The sequence below is a fragment of the Odocoileus virginianus genome, chromosome 18 (assembly GCF_023699985.2).
Source record: "Odocoileus virginianus isolate 20LAN1187 ecotype Illinois chromosome 18, Ovbor_1.2, whole genome shotgun sequence".
Taxonomy (NCBI): domain Eukaryota; kingdom Metazoa; phylum Chordata; class Mammalia; order Artiodactyla; family Cervidae; genus Odocoileus; species Odocoileus virginianus.
In genome coordinates this window covers 31,806,985-31,821,602 of record NC_069691.1, presented here as the reverse complement: position 1 = coordinate 31,821,602, position 14,618 = coordinate 31,806,985, and the positions used below count along the sequence as shown (strand labels likewise).

The 14,618-nt window shown below is 40.9% G+C and overlaps 1 protein-coding gene across 5 annotated transcripts in view; it reads left to right on the top strand.

The window, feature by feature from the left end:
• Window positions 1-4,190: 4,190 nt before the first annotated feature.
• PSIP1 (PC4 and SRSF1 interacting protein 1) overlaps window positions 4,191-14,618 on the top strand; it is a 40,560-nt gene continuing 30,132 nt past the window's right edge. For 3 of the 5 annotated variants that reach the window (XM_020902634.2, XM_020902635.2, XM_070480535.1), the window contains exons 1-2: window positions 4,191-4,365; window positions 7,557-7,633. In XM_020902634.2, the coding sequence (XP_020758293.1) occupies window positions 4,294-4,365; window positions 7,557-7,633 (149 nt within the window). In that variant the 5' untranslated portion in view covers window positions 4,191-4,293. The remainder of the gene's footprint in view (window positions 4,366-7,556; window positions 7,634-14,618) is intronic. The other 2 variants (XM_020902636.2, XM_020902637.2) reach the window with 1 other exon arrangement.

Sequence of the window (14,618 nt, the reverse complement as noted above, 5' to 3'; positions counted from 1 at the left end):
GTACTTGTAGTCTATGAATAATGTCAGTGCTTTTAAAGGGTTAACCTTTAAGCACATGAAATATTCACAAAGTCAAAACAAATATAAGTACCCTTGAGTGTCTTATCTGCTTTCTCAGCTTAAAGGATAAGAGAGACTCTGTCAGAGTTTTTCACCCTTCCTTTCATTTATTCAACAAATATTTATTGAGACAAATTTTATTGAGTGCCTGTGAATGCCAGGCACTGATCACCAAGATAGTGCCTTCCTCCAAGTAAAGACGAGTCAGAAAAATTGTAATGAAGAAATTATGTCACAGTAAGATGAGGTCAGGCAGTCTTTCATGGGGAGATTTTGGGGTTGAGTCCTTTACGGCTAGAAGGAGTTAAAGAGAATGGGCTGGTGGTAGGGACAAGCTGCAAATGGGGTGGGGCAGATGGAGGCTGTGAGCAAATTTGAAGCTGGAAATACTTTCAAGTCCAAAGGAAGAGTGCTGGCCTGGTTTTACTTCCAGCATCTTTTTCTAATTACACAGTGCTGCTGGCCCCCTGCTCCACCTAGAGGAGGTGTGGGATCACACAATGGCGGGGACTTGAGAGCTGAAGGGCAGGACTCTAGCCTTTGGCCACTGGAGTAGATGTTTGATTTTGGGTAAATTGCTGAAGTTCTGTGTGCCTGTTCGCTCATCTGTAAAATGGGGATAGTAACACCTCGATTAAGTGAGAGACTGGAAGTCAAGCTCCTCCCTCAGTTCATTCAGATCTCCTTTCCCCCTCTCCTTGGCTTTAGTTGGTTTGAATATTCTATTTTCTTCTTGCAACTTCCCATTGCTCCTCTAATCTCTATCTTGCTCTACTTTTTCTGGCATCCACTCTAAGAGGGCTGACTATGGGGGAGCGGTGCATCAAGCATGGCTGGAAAGGAGCAGAAGCTTACAGTAGTTTAGAAAATCACTCCAAGTGCCTCTCTCCAGCCCAGCACCCCGCCTCCCTCTCCCCTCTCCTCCCCTCCCCTCCCCCTCCTCTCTGGAACTGCGGCTCCCAGGGATCCTGGGCTTTTGTTCTCTAGAGGCTTAAACTACCACCTGTTTTGCCCTGACTTATTGTTTAAAGAGAATCATTCCTTGTCTACAGACTATCAAAAATCACAATTGCAAAAAAAAAAAAAAAAATCAAAATTGCGAGATCTTACAGACTGCAAGAGCTAAGTTTGTACTTTCTCTCTCTTTTCAATACTGACACTAAAACATCAATGCTTTCTTATTTTCCCTCTATTTTCCATTTCTTTTCTGAGAATCTCCTGGCTCCCAGTAACCACTCCCTCTTTACTTATACTATCATAAAGGGTTAATATAAATTATCTTTTAATATTACTTGTAATTTATCTATTAATATATACCTGTCTTCCCTACTTGATATTAAGTACCTATGGTCTGTAGTGTCTTCTACAGCAGTAGTTTCTCAGACTTGAATATGCCTAAGAATCTTGTTATGGGGATCTTGTTAAAACACAGATTCTGATTTAGCAGGACTGGGGAGGGGCTGAGTTTCTTCTAACAACTTCCAGGTGAAACCCCTGGACCACACACTTGAAGTTGCAAAGCCTCACTGGATTTAGAACAAAGGGGGTGCACATGAAATGGTTGCTGGAGGATGCCTTGGTCTCCCCTACTCAGTGCTTGGAATTTTTCTTCAATACATCTTTCTCCACTTTTTCCGGTGCACTATTTATGACTAACTGACAATTATTTCTTTGTGTACTTAGCTGTGCCCTTCCTTCCCTTTTTCATAGTCAACAGTCTCGTCCAGAAACCAGTCACTCAGGGAATACAACAGAAATCTTCAGCCTTTTTCTACTGTCATCTGCTTTGTAGCAAGCAAGGTTAACTTTTTAAGGAATCACCCTTACCTTTGTTGCTGAGTAAACCATAGTAGCTCCCTGGTATGTATCATATCAAACTCAAATTTAGAATGAGAAGCTTCAAAACATGCCTCCAACCCTTCCCTCTCCTTTGCCACTCAAGTTTCTCTTTTGCAGCACATGGAGCCCTCTGCATATTGCTGAGGTATGAGTCAGTCTCCTGCAAGACATTTTTGCATTGGGAATGTCTTCTTTCTTTTTAAAGGTCAATGCATATCTCTTAAAAATTCTCAATTTTTACCTACTTAATATGAAGCATTATTTGATTTATTCCCAATTGTGAGTTCTTTGTTTAAAGGAGTATGAGCTATGTACTATTATTTATATTTTTTAATATTTTTACACTTTTTTCATATTTTCATTTAGTTGTAAATGAGAACTGTCCGTACTTCTTGTTCATTGTTCTATCCTTAGCATCTAAGAGTGCTTGAGACTCAGTAGGAACTTTGGGTAGGGGGACCCTCAATGAAGGATGAAACAAAATTTAAGATCAGTTTGCACTAGTTTTCAAAATGCTTTCATTGCTACATTTGGGAACCTGGGTGAATGTTAATGGTTAAATAAGAAAATTCTGGTGTAGTTCTGATACAGTAAAAATATTAAAATATCAACTTACATCAGCAGGCTGGACTTAATTACAACCAACTTATTAAAAATGTATTGGCTAAAGGATAAAAAAAAATTTAGAAATCCTTTGAAGAGTATTTTGAGAGAGAAACATTTGAGGTTTAGTACCACCTACCAGCTACCATTTTCCTAGGAAAATAAAATTTAGATGCAGCCAAAATATAGTAATGCCCAAACCCACAACCTATCTAAATGGCTTATGCTTTCCTGTCATTGTTTTCTAGCCTGCAGGTTTTGCATTCGTTAGGATTTCACATTTCTTAATAGTTCTTGGTGCTTTAAATTTAAAAGAAATGGGGCTTTCTCATATTACAATTTCAAGGAAAAGGAGACTGCAGGGCCCCTTCAGCGAGGTTTAAGAGGCCTGCAAGCTGCACACCGTGCAACTGCCTCATGCTCCGATTTCATCTATGGGTTTTTGTACAGTTCTTTTTTGGATGGTGCACACAGCGCAAGTGCAGCATTAAAAACCTCTCCACCCTGGGAAACGACGCAAGAACACGCAGCTTTCGGCTGCCAGGTTCTCTCTAAGACACAGCCAAGGGCTGGAGGCCCGGACACCCGCCCCCAAAGCCCGTCCACAACAATCGTTTCCTCCCTCCCCGCCTTTTACATACAGTACACATACAAATACACACACGCAGAGCAGCCAGCAGGGGCGGGCCGGGCCCGACCACTCCGCAAACCGCAGGGGGGAGCCACAGCGGGCCGAACTGTTTGCCTCCACTTCTTTGTTCCTCCGCACCCGTCTCTGTCTCCATCAGGCTGCAAACGTTAGGAAAAAGCGAACTTGAGGATGTAGGGTCTCCTGAAGCTCAGCGTCTGTTTACACACCTTTGGCGGGTGCTGCGTTATCCCCCCCTCCTTCGGCGAGCAGTTGGTCCCGCCCCACTGCTAGCGGGCGCCGAGCGGGAGCCGCGCGGGAGCAGCGCAGCGACGGCGGCGGCGGCGGCGGTTGTTATTCGGAGCCGTTGGGACGCCTCTGCGGCAGCTGGTGGCGCAGGTGGCTTGCGTGGACGCGGAGAGAGGCGGCCGGCCCGCCACCGCAGCCTCGCCGCCCGCGGCCCCAGCAGGTGAGCGGGCGGCGGGGAGTCGCCCCGCCCCCCCTTGGTGGCCTCACTCCTGGCTCTAGCTGGGAAGTGGCCGCGGCCCGCCGGGGAGTCGAGGTTCGGCCCGGGGCTGCGACCGTCGGGAAGGAGGCTGTGGGAGAGGCCGTGTGTGGATGGAAGGGCAACGTTCCCCTGCCTTTTGCCATCTTTTTTCTCCCCCCTCCTCCTCTCGCCGACCTCCCACCCTCTTGGGGCTTCAGCTTCGGGGGGAAAAAAGACCGTGGAAGGATGGGGCGGGAGAAAGGGGAATGGGGGACTGAGAAGCATCTCTGCCTCAGGTGGTGGCGTCTTTCCGGCCGTCGAGCGGTGGACCTTGCGAAGCCTGGAGGGGCAGCTCTCGGGCTGCGGAGGCCGCGCACTCGCGGGGGAGGAGCGGGAGGCGGCTCTCCCCCTCCCCCTCCCGCCCCCCACCCTTACCCCTCCTAGGGCCTCCCCTCCCCCTCCCCCGGCGTGCCCCGTGCGGCCCCTCCCTTCGGGTTTCTGAGCTTTAACCGCCTTCGGTTCTCTCCCTCGCAGGCGCGTCGGGACACCCCGAGGCATCCTCCCCCTCCCGCCACCGCGGGAGCCGCGGCTCCGGTCCGCCCTCCCGCATCCTCTCGCAGTCCGCACCGCCGCACCTCCTCCCTGGGCTTCGGACCCTCGGCCTCGCCCCTGAAACATGACTCGCGACTTCAAACCTGGGGACCTCATCTTCGCCAAGATGAAAGGTTATCCTCATTGGCCAGCTCGAGTAAGTGATTTTTAGCCTTCGCGTTTAGCGGTGCTACCTTCCTCAGAGGCCTACTTCCTACCCTTTTCTCTTACCCCCCCCACCCCGCCTCGTATCCTTTCTCTCTCTCGCTTTCCTCTAGTCTCATTTGTAACCTGATCTTTTTAGTTTTTTGCCCATTAATCTTCCATGTAATTTAAAAATCCAGGTGTTTTGGCATACTTAGGTGTTTTCCTATGGTTGTTGATTTGGCAGGTTTTCTTAATAGGAAATATTTAAAGATGATGCCATTAATGTTCCATTGTAGGTGAAAACAAATACGGATTTTGTGTTTTAAAAAAAAAATTGGGGGCTTCCCTGTTGGCTCAGACGGTAAAGAATCTGCGACATTTTCTTAATTTTGAGTAAAATCCAAAGTAGCACTGGAATCTATGCAAACTATTGGGTGTCAGAAGGTTGTATGGGATTAAATTGAATTCATAGGTATTCTTTCCTGTTTTATAGTTAATGAGGCCTTCTGGATTGACTGGTTCAATGAAAGCTAGGACTGGGTATTCTGGAAAATTTTACAGTAAGGTAGCATCAGAGAAAGCCTAGAAAATTCATTTTCAAGTTCTTATTGGTGAAGTTTGCCTTATGACCTTGAAGAAGTTGTTTCACCTCTGATTGTCTCCCATAGGTGAAAGAGTAAACCCACATTCCTTGGTTCACGTGTAGTACAGAGAAGTGATTCAGAACTCAGGGTTTTTTGTGACATTTGGGAATTGAGACTGTCTTTTAAAAAAGCACCATTTTCAGGAAAAGATCTTTTAGTTTATGGTAGGACTCAGGTTCTAATATAGTGATAGAACCTGAAAAAGGTTGAATTCAGTAAGCTCAAGAGCCTTTTTAAATATACACATGATATTCTAAAGCTGTAATTTCTACTAATTTACTTTTTCTTGAGGAGTGTGTTTCTTAAAGATAATTAAATCCTGTAGTTTTAATTATGTCAGCTGGGAGGAAAAATAAGCCAGTGGTTACAGGGAATCATGGAGTTGCTGAGTGCTGTCCAAGTGTAAAATGTTCACCATTTCTTAATTTTTCCCATCCAGCTGTTAAGTCAGGTTTATAGATTTCGTTCCAACCTGGAAAGAATTTTTTCCCCCTAGTCTATTAAGTCTACCTTTTCAGTTGGAGTCTTAGTGGAAAAATTCTTAATCATAATTCTTATCTGTATATTTGACACTTTATTTCCTTTGTGATCATCTTATTTTAACTCTATGTGCATTCTTTGAATTCCAAATGGATTGTAAAGTTCTCAGAGCAATAGATGTAAACTGAATTTCCTTATCATACCCCCCATCCTTAGTACATAAGTCATGCACTAAAAAACTATCTCATGTTTAAGTGGAGGATAGGCAAACTGAGAAGGTTTAAGGCCCCCCCAAGATAACGTTTTTTGTGGTTTGAGCATGATTATTTTGAGGTGTTAGAAAATCTGAGGTTATGGGATACATCTTCATTCAAATTTCTGTGTAGCAGTGTAGTTTAAAACCAAATGGAAATGGTTTAAAAATTACTCTTCTAAATCATTTTCCCCACATGGTTCAGTCTGTTAGGTGACTAAAAGTGCTAATAAAAGCAAAATAAAGTAGCATTAGGAGGGCCAAAGTATATAGATGCTGTATATACCAATTTAATTTGTATTGAAATGGAAAATTTTAGTCTCTTTTACCCTTTTTTTCTTAGAAACGGTTGCATTTAGATTTGATAGTGTCTAAGAACTGTATTCATTCTTCTATCTTCTCTCCAATCTTCCGAATTCTAAGTCTTTGCTTTAGAGAGTTTAGAGTATATATTTAAGGTCTCAGCTGGGAAAGTGACAACCAGTGTTCCAATTTTGATTTTAACATTTTCTGTTTATCCCAAGCTTCATTACTTTTTAAGTCTTGTGCTTTCTTGTAATCTTATACCAGTAATAATAATTTTTAAAGTCCACTTTTGAAAAATTGCCTTGGTTTATTAAACTCTGTAGGTGCTAGACATTTGCATTAACTTTTAAAGCTGTTTGCTGGCAGAAAGCATATGATCTGAGATGACAGGAGTATCCCTTATCTTGAGGCCTCTAAGGATTTTTCACAATTTGTGACAAAGCTGAAAAGACAGTACAGTCTTATTCGTATAGGTGAGGAGATTAAGTCCCTAAGGGTGTTGGGTGCTAATTTTTCTTATTGATGGCTGAAACCTTCAGACTGCCAACCAGTGAAATCACCCTCATGGTCTTTTCTTAAACCATTTCTTTATGTTCATACATAAGGAGCATAGTAGGTCTTCTGTTGGTCGTACCCTTCTTAACAAAGTCAACAGATATTTTTTAAATTGACATGTCTTTGAAATTTTGAAAGGAATGAAATAGAAATTGTATTATGAAATTTAAGTAAATAATGAAGTAGAAATGTTAAATTCTGGCTAAATACTTCTGTCTGATGGCCTTAACTCTGGTAAGAAAGTAACAACTATTATAGATGTGTTCGACATAGCAGTACCTGTTACTGTCTTCCTTCCTTAATTAGAAGAATTAAAATATTAAAAGAAAAATGAAAAAAGAATAGGTAATCTCCTGTTACTCAGCCACGTAGGTCTAAGATGTTTTCATAAGTATATGTTTCAGACTTGGAAAAGTACTGCTTTAACCTTTTTAATGTCTGGTTTTACATTACTCCGGTATTTGGATAGCCAGTCTGAGGAAATAGCATTTAAAATTTTTGAACAGATTCACAGTTCCTTATCTGGAGTACTTAGGGCCAGGTTTATGTGAACATTCAGAATTTTGGGGTTTTAGAATGGTAGTGATGGTCCACATACAATACATCTTTCTGCTGATAAGGTCTAGGATGGCAAATGATAATCTAACACGACATTTCTGCAGAGAAGCATCAGTAGAAATACTAGATGGATAAAAGAAATGATGGAGAATAGCTTCAGTTTCCATGCAGGTTTTGCTATCACATGAGTTTTGAGAAATATATTGGTTTTCAGAGCTTTTTTTTTTTTTTCAGAGCTTCTTAAGTTTCAGAACTAGAGATAAGGGATTGTGGACCTGTAGAACTGGTCCATTTCATAGCAGGTACCCTTTTGGATATCTTGTTTTCAGTTTACTCTGGTATGTTTAAGTGTGTATGATTTAAAAGATTTTAATTTTTCTGATCTTGTTTTTTTTTTTTTTTTAGGTAGATGAAGTTCCTGATGGAGCTGTAAAACCACCCACAAACAAATTACCGATTTTCTTTTTTGGAACTCATGAGACGTAAGTCCTTTTAGCTCTGAAGGCAAATCAGAGTTAATTTAGCAGGTTCATTGGGTATATAATGAAAAGCAAGTAGAGGTTAATTAAGAGAGAAAATAATAAAGTAACAGAAAACGTTAAAATCATCTTTGAACTTGGAAAGATGTCTTCAAATTTCCCTTTTAAATTTATTTTTATGTTAAATTAGACACTGCAGGTTTAACTTTTACTGGCGCAGATGTCCTTAATCATAAAAGGTGTCAATTGATCCTCTCAGCAGTCAGAAAATAACCAATGGATGAGAAAGTGTGTAAGGAAAGTTTTAACAAGGTGTTCAGTATTCATGTTTAGTGTAATTAGTGCCTTTTGTAATGATAACCTGACACTGTATTTTATACTTTGTGATTTTAGCCACACTGATGGTATGTTGTGGGAAAGGTGAAAGGAAATCTGAATAGTTCCTTCCGTATGTATTTGTATGATTCTGGGAGCTACTGTTACTGTTCTGCTGCCCCTGGTGGATTTCTGGGCAGAAACTGATTTGGAGAAGCAAATTAATTTCTCAGAAATTGTAGCTGAATACTGAACTGTTTCTTCTAGGTGTGGAGGATTACTCCAGGGGCTATCTCATTAATTCTGAAAAATAATATTACCACATGCCTATATTTTAATAGCTTTACAAGTAGCATATAACCTCACCAGTTTTGAGCTTTAGGTTTAGAATTTGCAATAATTTTGGTACACTTGTTTACCTGGGTTCAGGTTAAACAAAACTGGTGCTACTCTAGTTAAAATTATATGTTCCTTAAGCGTGTCTACAATGACAGTTTAACATTGCTTACTACTGTATGAACTTCAAAAAAAAATTTTTTTTTCATTCAAAAAATTTTTAAAAATAGCTTTATATGTACTTTACATCATACAGTTGTGTAAAGTGTAAAATTTAGTGGGTGTTAGTATATTTACTTCCATAACCATTAGCAGTCACTCTTCGTTTCCTGTCCCCTAGGCCTAGATACCCACTAGTTTACTGTCTGTCTAAACTTGCCAATTCTTGACATTTCATATTAATGACATCATGCAGTGCCACATAATTGTCTTCTTTAAAATCCAGTTTTGGAAAAAAAAAAAAAATCCAGTTTTGAGTTGAGAATTGTGTTGGCCTTCACCATGATTACTTTGAGTATAAAAATTTGAATATACTTTGAAAATAAAAATTTAATTAAAAAAATTTTTTTTAAAAATGAGTTTCTGGTTATCTGGGTTAATCTACCATTTAAAACTTCCATAAATTTAATAGGGAAGGTATCTTTTAATGAAAAATTGTGTAGTCTCTATTGGAATAAGGGTTTTCAAAGTGTGGTCCGAGGTCAAGCTGCTCCCTACATGGGAACAGCACATGGGAACTTTAGATAGGCATGCAAATTCCTGGACCTCACCCACCCAAGATTCACTGAATCAGAAATGGAGGAGTGGAGCCCAGCAGTCTGTTTTAAGTAGTCTTCCAGATAATTCAAACGCATGCGAAGATTGAATACTAACTATATCAGAGTAATGTGAGTTAGACATTCCCTAGAATTTCTATATATGCGTATAGTATTATAGACCTGGAGAAGGAGATGGCAAGGAGAATTCTGTGGACACAGAAGCCTGGCAGGCTACAGTCCATTTAGTTGCAAAGAGTTTGACACGACTGAGTGACTAACACATAGTCATTCTTATGTTAAATTTAGAAGAATGAGCATCCCTTCCTCAACATTTAAAAATGAGGATTTTTATGTTGTAAATATCTATAGATTATAAATCAAAACAGACTATGCCAAAGAACTAAATTTTCATAAGCATCATTTGGTTAATAACGGTGGTATTAAGTGGGAAATGAAGATGGTGAATTACTAATATTCAAAAATTAGAATATATTCAGGAAATTAAAATTAAGCTAATGATATTAAAATTTCATTTCAAAATGCACTTGTAGTTTTTGTGCCTCAGTGATCTCATAAGTACACCTTTGGAAAGGCAGTGCTCTTGTATCTATTAGTCTGGTGACTTAATGTTTTGGTATTTAAGGTTAATCTTTAGAAACTGAATTGCAGTGAGTGTTTGCCTTTTTCCCCCTCAGAATTTGGGAGGGCGGTTGTTTGAACCTTTCTGTTTGGAATTTGCATAAGTTGGAGTTTAATTCAGGAGCCTGTAGTTAGGAAGATGGGAAAGGAAGAACATGGAAAAAGAAATGACAATTAGAAAACTAGATACTCATAAGAGTGAAAAGTAGCGTTAGTCACTCACTCGTGTCCAACTCTTTGTGACCCCACAGAGCCTGGCAGGCTCTCCTCTCCATGGAATTCTCTGAGCCACCAGGGAAGCACAGTTATTTGTAACTGATTTGTAAATTAAGATTTTTTTTATTGTGAAGTTAGAGCAGAATCCGTTTGTAACTGCATTTGTTTCCTGAGCTACAAACATTTGATTTTTCGTGATTTTTTTTATGCCTTTCATAGTTAATTTATCTGCAGTGGCACCCCACTCCACTACTCTTGCCTGGAAAATCCCATGGATGGAGGAGCCTGGTGGGCTGCAGTCCACGGGGTCGCTAAGAGTCGGACACGACTGAGCGACTTCACTCTCACTTTTCACTTTCACGCATTGGAGAAGGAAATGGCAACCCACTCCAGTGTTCTTGCCTGGAGAATCCCAGGGACGGGGGAGCCTGGTGGGCTGCCGTCTGTGGGGTCGCACAGAGTCGGACACGACTGAAGCAACTTAGCAGCAGCAGCAGTTAATTTATCCACCAAAGCTGTGAACACTATATAACAGTAAGCGCTTATGTATACCAAACATGATGGTCTACTAGATGTCTTAAAACTAATATATTGAAAACAGATTCTTAGTAAATGAGACTGATGAAGATGCTGGAGCCAAAAATCTTAGTGTTATCCTTGATTTCTTATTATAGTTTATCTTTTTCCTCCCCACATCTAGTCAGTCAGCAAGTCTTAATTCTTTTCCTTTAACATGTATTCTGATCTGCTTTTTTCCATCTCCTCTATGGCAAAAGTTCATATCACAGTTACTCTTACAAATAGTGTCCTGTCCCTATCTTGGGCTCAGCTTTCACTCTTCATATATAGTCAGAGTGATCCTGATATTTCAGTCAGGTCATGTCATTTTCTCTGTCCAGAGCCTTTCAGTGACTTCCTTGTTAACATTACCAACAGACAAAACCCCCCAAATTCTGTCTATAAATGCTGTTGTTAAAAAATGCTTACTTGGAGAAGGAAATGGCAACCCACTCCAGTATTCTTGCCTGGAAAAATCCACGGACAGAGGAGTCTGGCAGGCTGAAGTCCATGGGATTACATGACTGAGCATGTGTGCACGAGGGTGGAGGGAGATGGGTTGGTAGCAATAAACTGGTAGAACTAAAAAAAAAAAAAAAAATGCTTACTTTTTGGCTGTGCTGCAAGGCATGTTGGAATCTCAGTTCCCTGACCACAAATCAAACGTGTGCCCCCTGCATTGAAAGCACAGTCTTTTTTTTTTTTTTTTTAATTGGAAGCTAATTACTTTATGATATTGTTGTGGCTTTTGCCATACACTGACATGAATCAGCCACAGGTGTACATGTGTCCCTCATCCCGAACTCCCCTCCCACCTCCCTTCCCATCCCATCCCTCGAGGTTGTCCCAGTGCACTGACTTTGAGTGTCCTGTTTCATGCATCAAACTTGGACTGGTCATCTATTTCTTTTCACTTTCATGCATTGGAGAAGGAAATGGCAACCCACTCCAGTGTTCTTGCCTGGAGAATCCCAGGGACGGGGGAGCTTGGTGGGCTGCTGTCTATGGGGTCGCACAGAGTTGGACACGACCTAAGTGACTTAGCAGCAGCAGCAATATATATGTTTCAGTGCTATTCTCTCGAATCATCCCACCCTTGTCTTCTCCCAGAGTCTAAAAGTCTTTTCTTTCTATTTGTGTATCTTGCTGTTTTGCGTATAGGGTCGTCGTTACCATCTTTCTAAATTCCATATATATGCGTTAATATACTGTATTGGTGTTTTTCTTTCTGACTTCACTCTGTATAATAGGCTGCATTTTCATCCATTAGAACTGATTCATATGTATTCTTTTTAATAGCTGAGTAATAGTCCATTATGTATATGTACCACAACTTTCTTAACCATATCCATTCATCTGTCGATGGACATCTAGGTTGCTATCATGTCCTAGCTCTTGTTAACAGTGCTGAGTGAACGTTGGGGTACATGTGTCTCTTTCAGTTCTTGTTTCCTCGGTGTATGTGCCCTGCAGTGGGATTGCTGGGTCATATGGTAGTTCTGTTTCCAGTTTTTTAAGGAATCTCCACACTGTTCTCCATAGTGGCTGTACTAGTTTGCATTCCCAGCAGCAGTGTAAGAGGGTTCCCTTTTCTCCACACTCTCTCCAGCATTTATTGCTTGTAGACTTGATAACAGCCATTCTGACCTTCATGAGATGGTACCTCATTGTGGTTTTGACTTGCATTTCTCTGATAATGAGTGATGTTGAGCATCCTTTCATGTGTTTGTTAGCCATCTGTATGTCTTCCTTGGAGAAATGTCTGTTTAGTACTTTGGCCCATTTTTTGATTGGGTCGCTTGTTTTTGTGGAATTGAGCTACATGAGCTGTTTGTATATTTTTGAGATTAATTCTTTGTCAGCTTTGTTTGCTGTTATTTTCTCCCATTCTGAAGGCTGTCTTTTCACCTTCCGTATAGTTTCCTTTGTTGTGCAAAAGCTTCTAAGTTTAATTAGGTCCCATTTGTTTATTTTTGCTTTTTATTTCCATTACTCTGGGAGGTGGGTCATAGAGGATCCTGCTGTGATTTATGCCAGAGAGTGTTTTGCCTATGTTTTCCTCTAGGAGTTTTATAGTTTCTGGTCTTACATTTAGATCTTTAATCCATTTTGAGTTTATTTTTGTGTATGGTGTTAGAAAGTGTTCTAGTTTCATTGTTTTACAGGTGGTTGACCGGTTTTCCCAGCACCGCTTGTTAAAGAGGTTGTCTTTTCTCCATTGTATATTCTTGCCTCCTTTGTCAAAGATAAGATGTCCATAGGTGAGTGGATTTATCTCTGCGCTTTCTATTTTGTTCCATTGATCTATATTTCTGTCTTTGTGCCAGTACCATATTGTCTTGATGACTGTAGAAACTCAAGAGTCTTAACCACTGAACCACCAGACAAGTCCCTACAGGTGCTGTTTTATAACACCCTCTGTGGACTAATCTATTCTTATGTCTCCAACCTCATCACATTTTCTTTTTTACTGTTACACAGATGTATCTTGTCTCAGGTCCTTCCTGATTGAAGACCTATCTTTCTGAACAAAGAGAAAACAGATTTTCAGTCATTTAGCTCTTAGCTCATATCCTCTTTTTTTATGCTTATTTTTCCATTGCAGTGATGACTAAAGTTTTTTTTTTCTTTTCCTTCACCGACAAATGAAAAGCTTGGAGAGCAGGGACTTTGTCTGTCTTGTTTATCATTATTTACTTAAGTGCCTGGCACTTCAGTTCAGCTCAGTTGTGTCCAACTCTTTGCGACCCCATGAATCGCAGCACGCCAGGCCTCCCTGTCCATCACCAACTCCCAGAGTTTATTCAGACCCATGTCCATCGAGTCGGTGATGCCATCCAGCCATTTCATCCTCCTGTCATCCCCTTCTCCTCCCCCAATCCCTCCCAGCATCAGGGTCTTTTCCAGTGAGTTAACTCTTTGCATGAGGTGGCCTCAAGTATTGGAGTTTCAGCTTCAGCATCAGTCCTTCCATTGAATACCCCGGACTGATCTTCTTTAGGATGGACTGGTTGGATCTCCTTGCAGTCCAAGGGACTCTCAAGACTTTTCTCCAACAAAAGCATCAATTTTTCGGTGCTCAGCTTTCTTCACAGTCCAACTCTCACATTCATACATGACCACTGGAAAAACCATAGTCTTAACTAGATGGACCTTTGTTGGCAAAGTAATGTCTCTGCTTTTTAATATGCTATCTAGTTTGGTCATAACTTTCCTTCCAAAGAGTAAGCGTCTTTTAATTTCATGGCTGCAATCACCATCTGCAGTGATTTTGGAGCCCCAAAAAATAGAGTCTGACACTTGTTTCCCCTGTCTCCCCATCTGTTTCCCATGAAGTGATGGGACCAGATGCCATAATCTTAGTTTTCTGAAGGTTGGGCTTTAAGCCAACTTTTCCACTCTCCTCTTTCACTTTCATCTAGAGGCTTTTTAGTTCCTCTTCACTTTCTGCCATAAGGGTGGTATCATCTGCATATCTGAGGTTATTGGTATTTCTCCTGGCAGTCTTGATTCCAGCTTCTTGTTCTTCTTCCAGCCTAGCATTTCTCATGATGTACTCTGCATATAAGTTAAATAATCAGGGTGACAGTATACAGCCTTGAAGTACTCCTTTTCCTATTTGGAACCAGTCTGTTGTTCCATGTCCAGTTGTAACTGTTGCTTCCTGACCTGCATACAGGTTTCTCAAGAAGCAGGTCAGGTGGTCTGGTATTCCCATCTCTCTCAGAATTTTCCACAGCTTATTGTGATCCACACAGTCGAAGGCCTTGGCATAGTCAATAAAGCAGAAACAGATGTTTTTCTGGAACTCTCTTGCTTTTTTGATAACCCAGCGGATGTTGGCAATTTGATCTCTGGTTCCTCTGCCTTTTCTAAAACCAGCTTGAACATCTGGAAGTTCACAGTTCACGTATTGCTGAAGCCTGGCTTGGAGAATTTTGACCATTACTAGAGTGTGAGATGAGTGCAGTTGTGCAGTAGTTTGAGCGTTCTTTGGGATTGCCTTTCTTTGGGATTGGAATGAAAACTGACCTTTTAAACTCAGCAGTGGCCGGGCACATAGTAGCTGTTAAATAAATGTTTGGTAATAGACTGAAAACTCTATGACCTAGATAAAATCAATTTGTTGATGATGATTTTGCTGTCCATTTGCTAGCATTTCCACA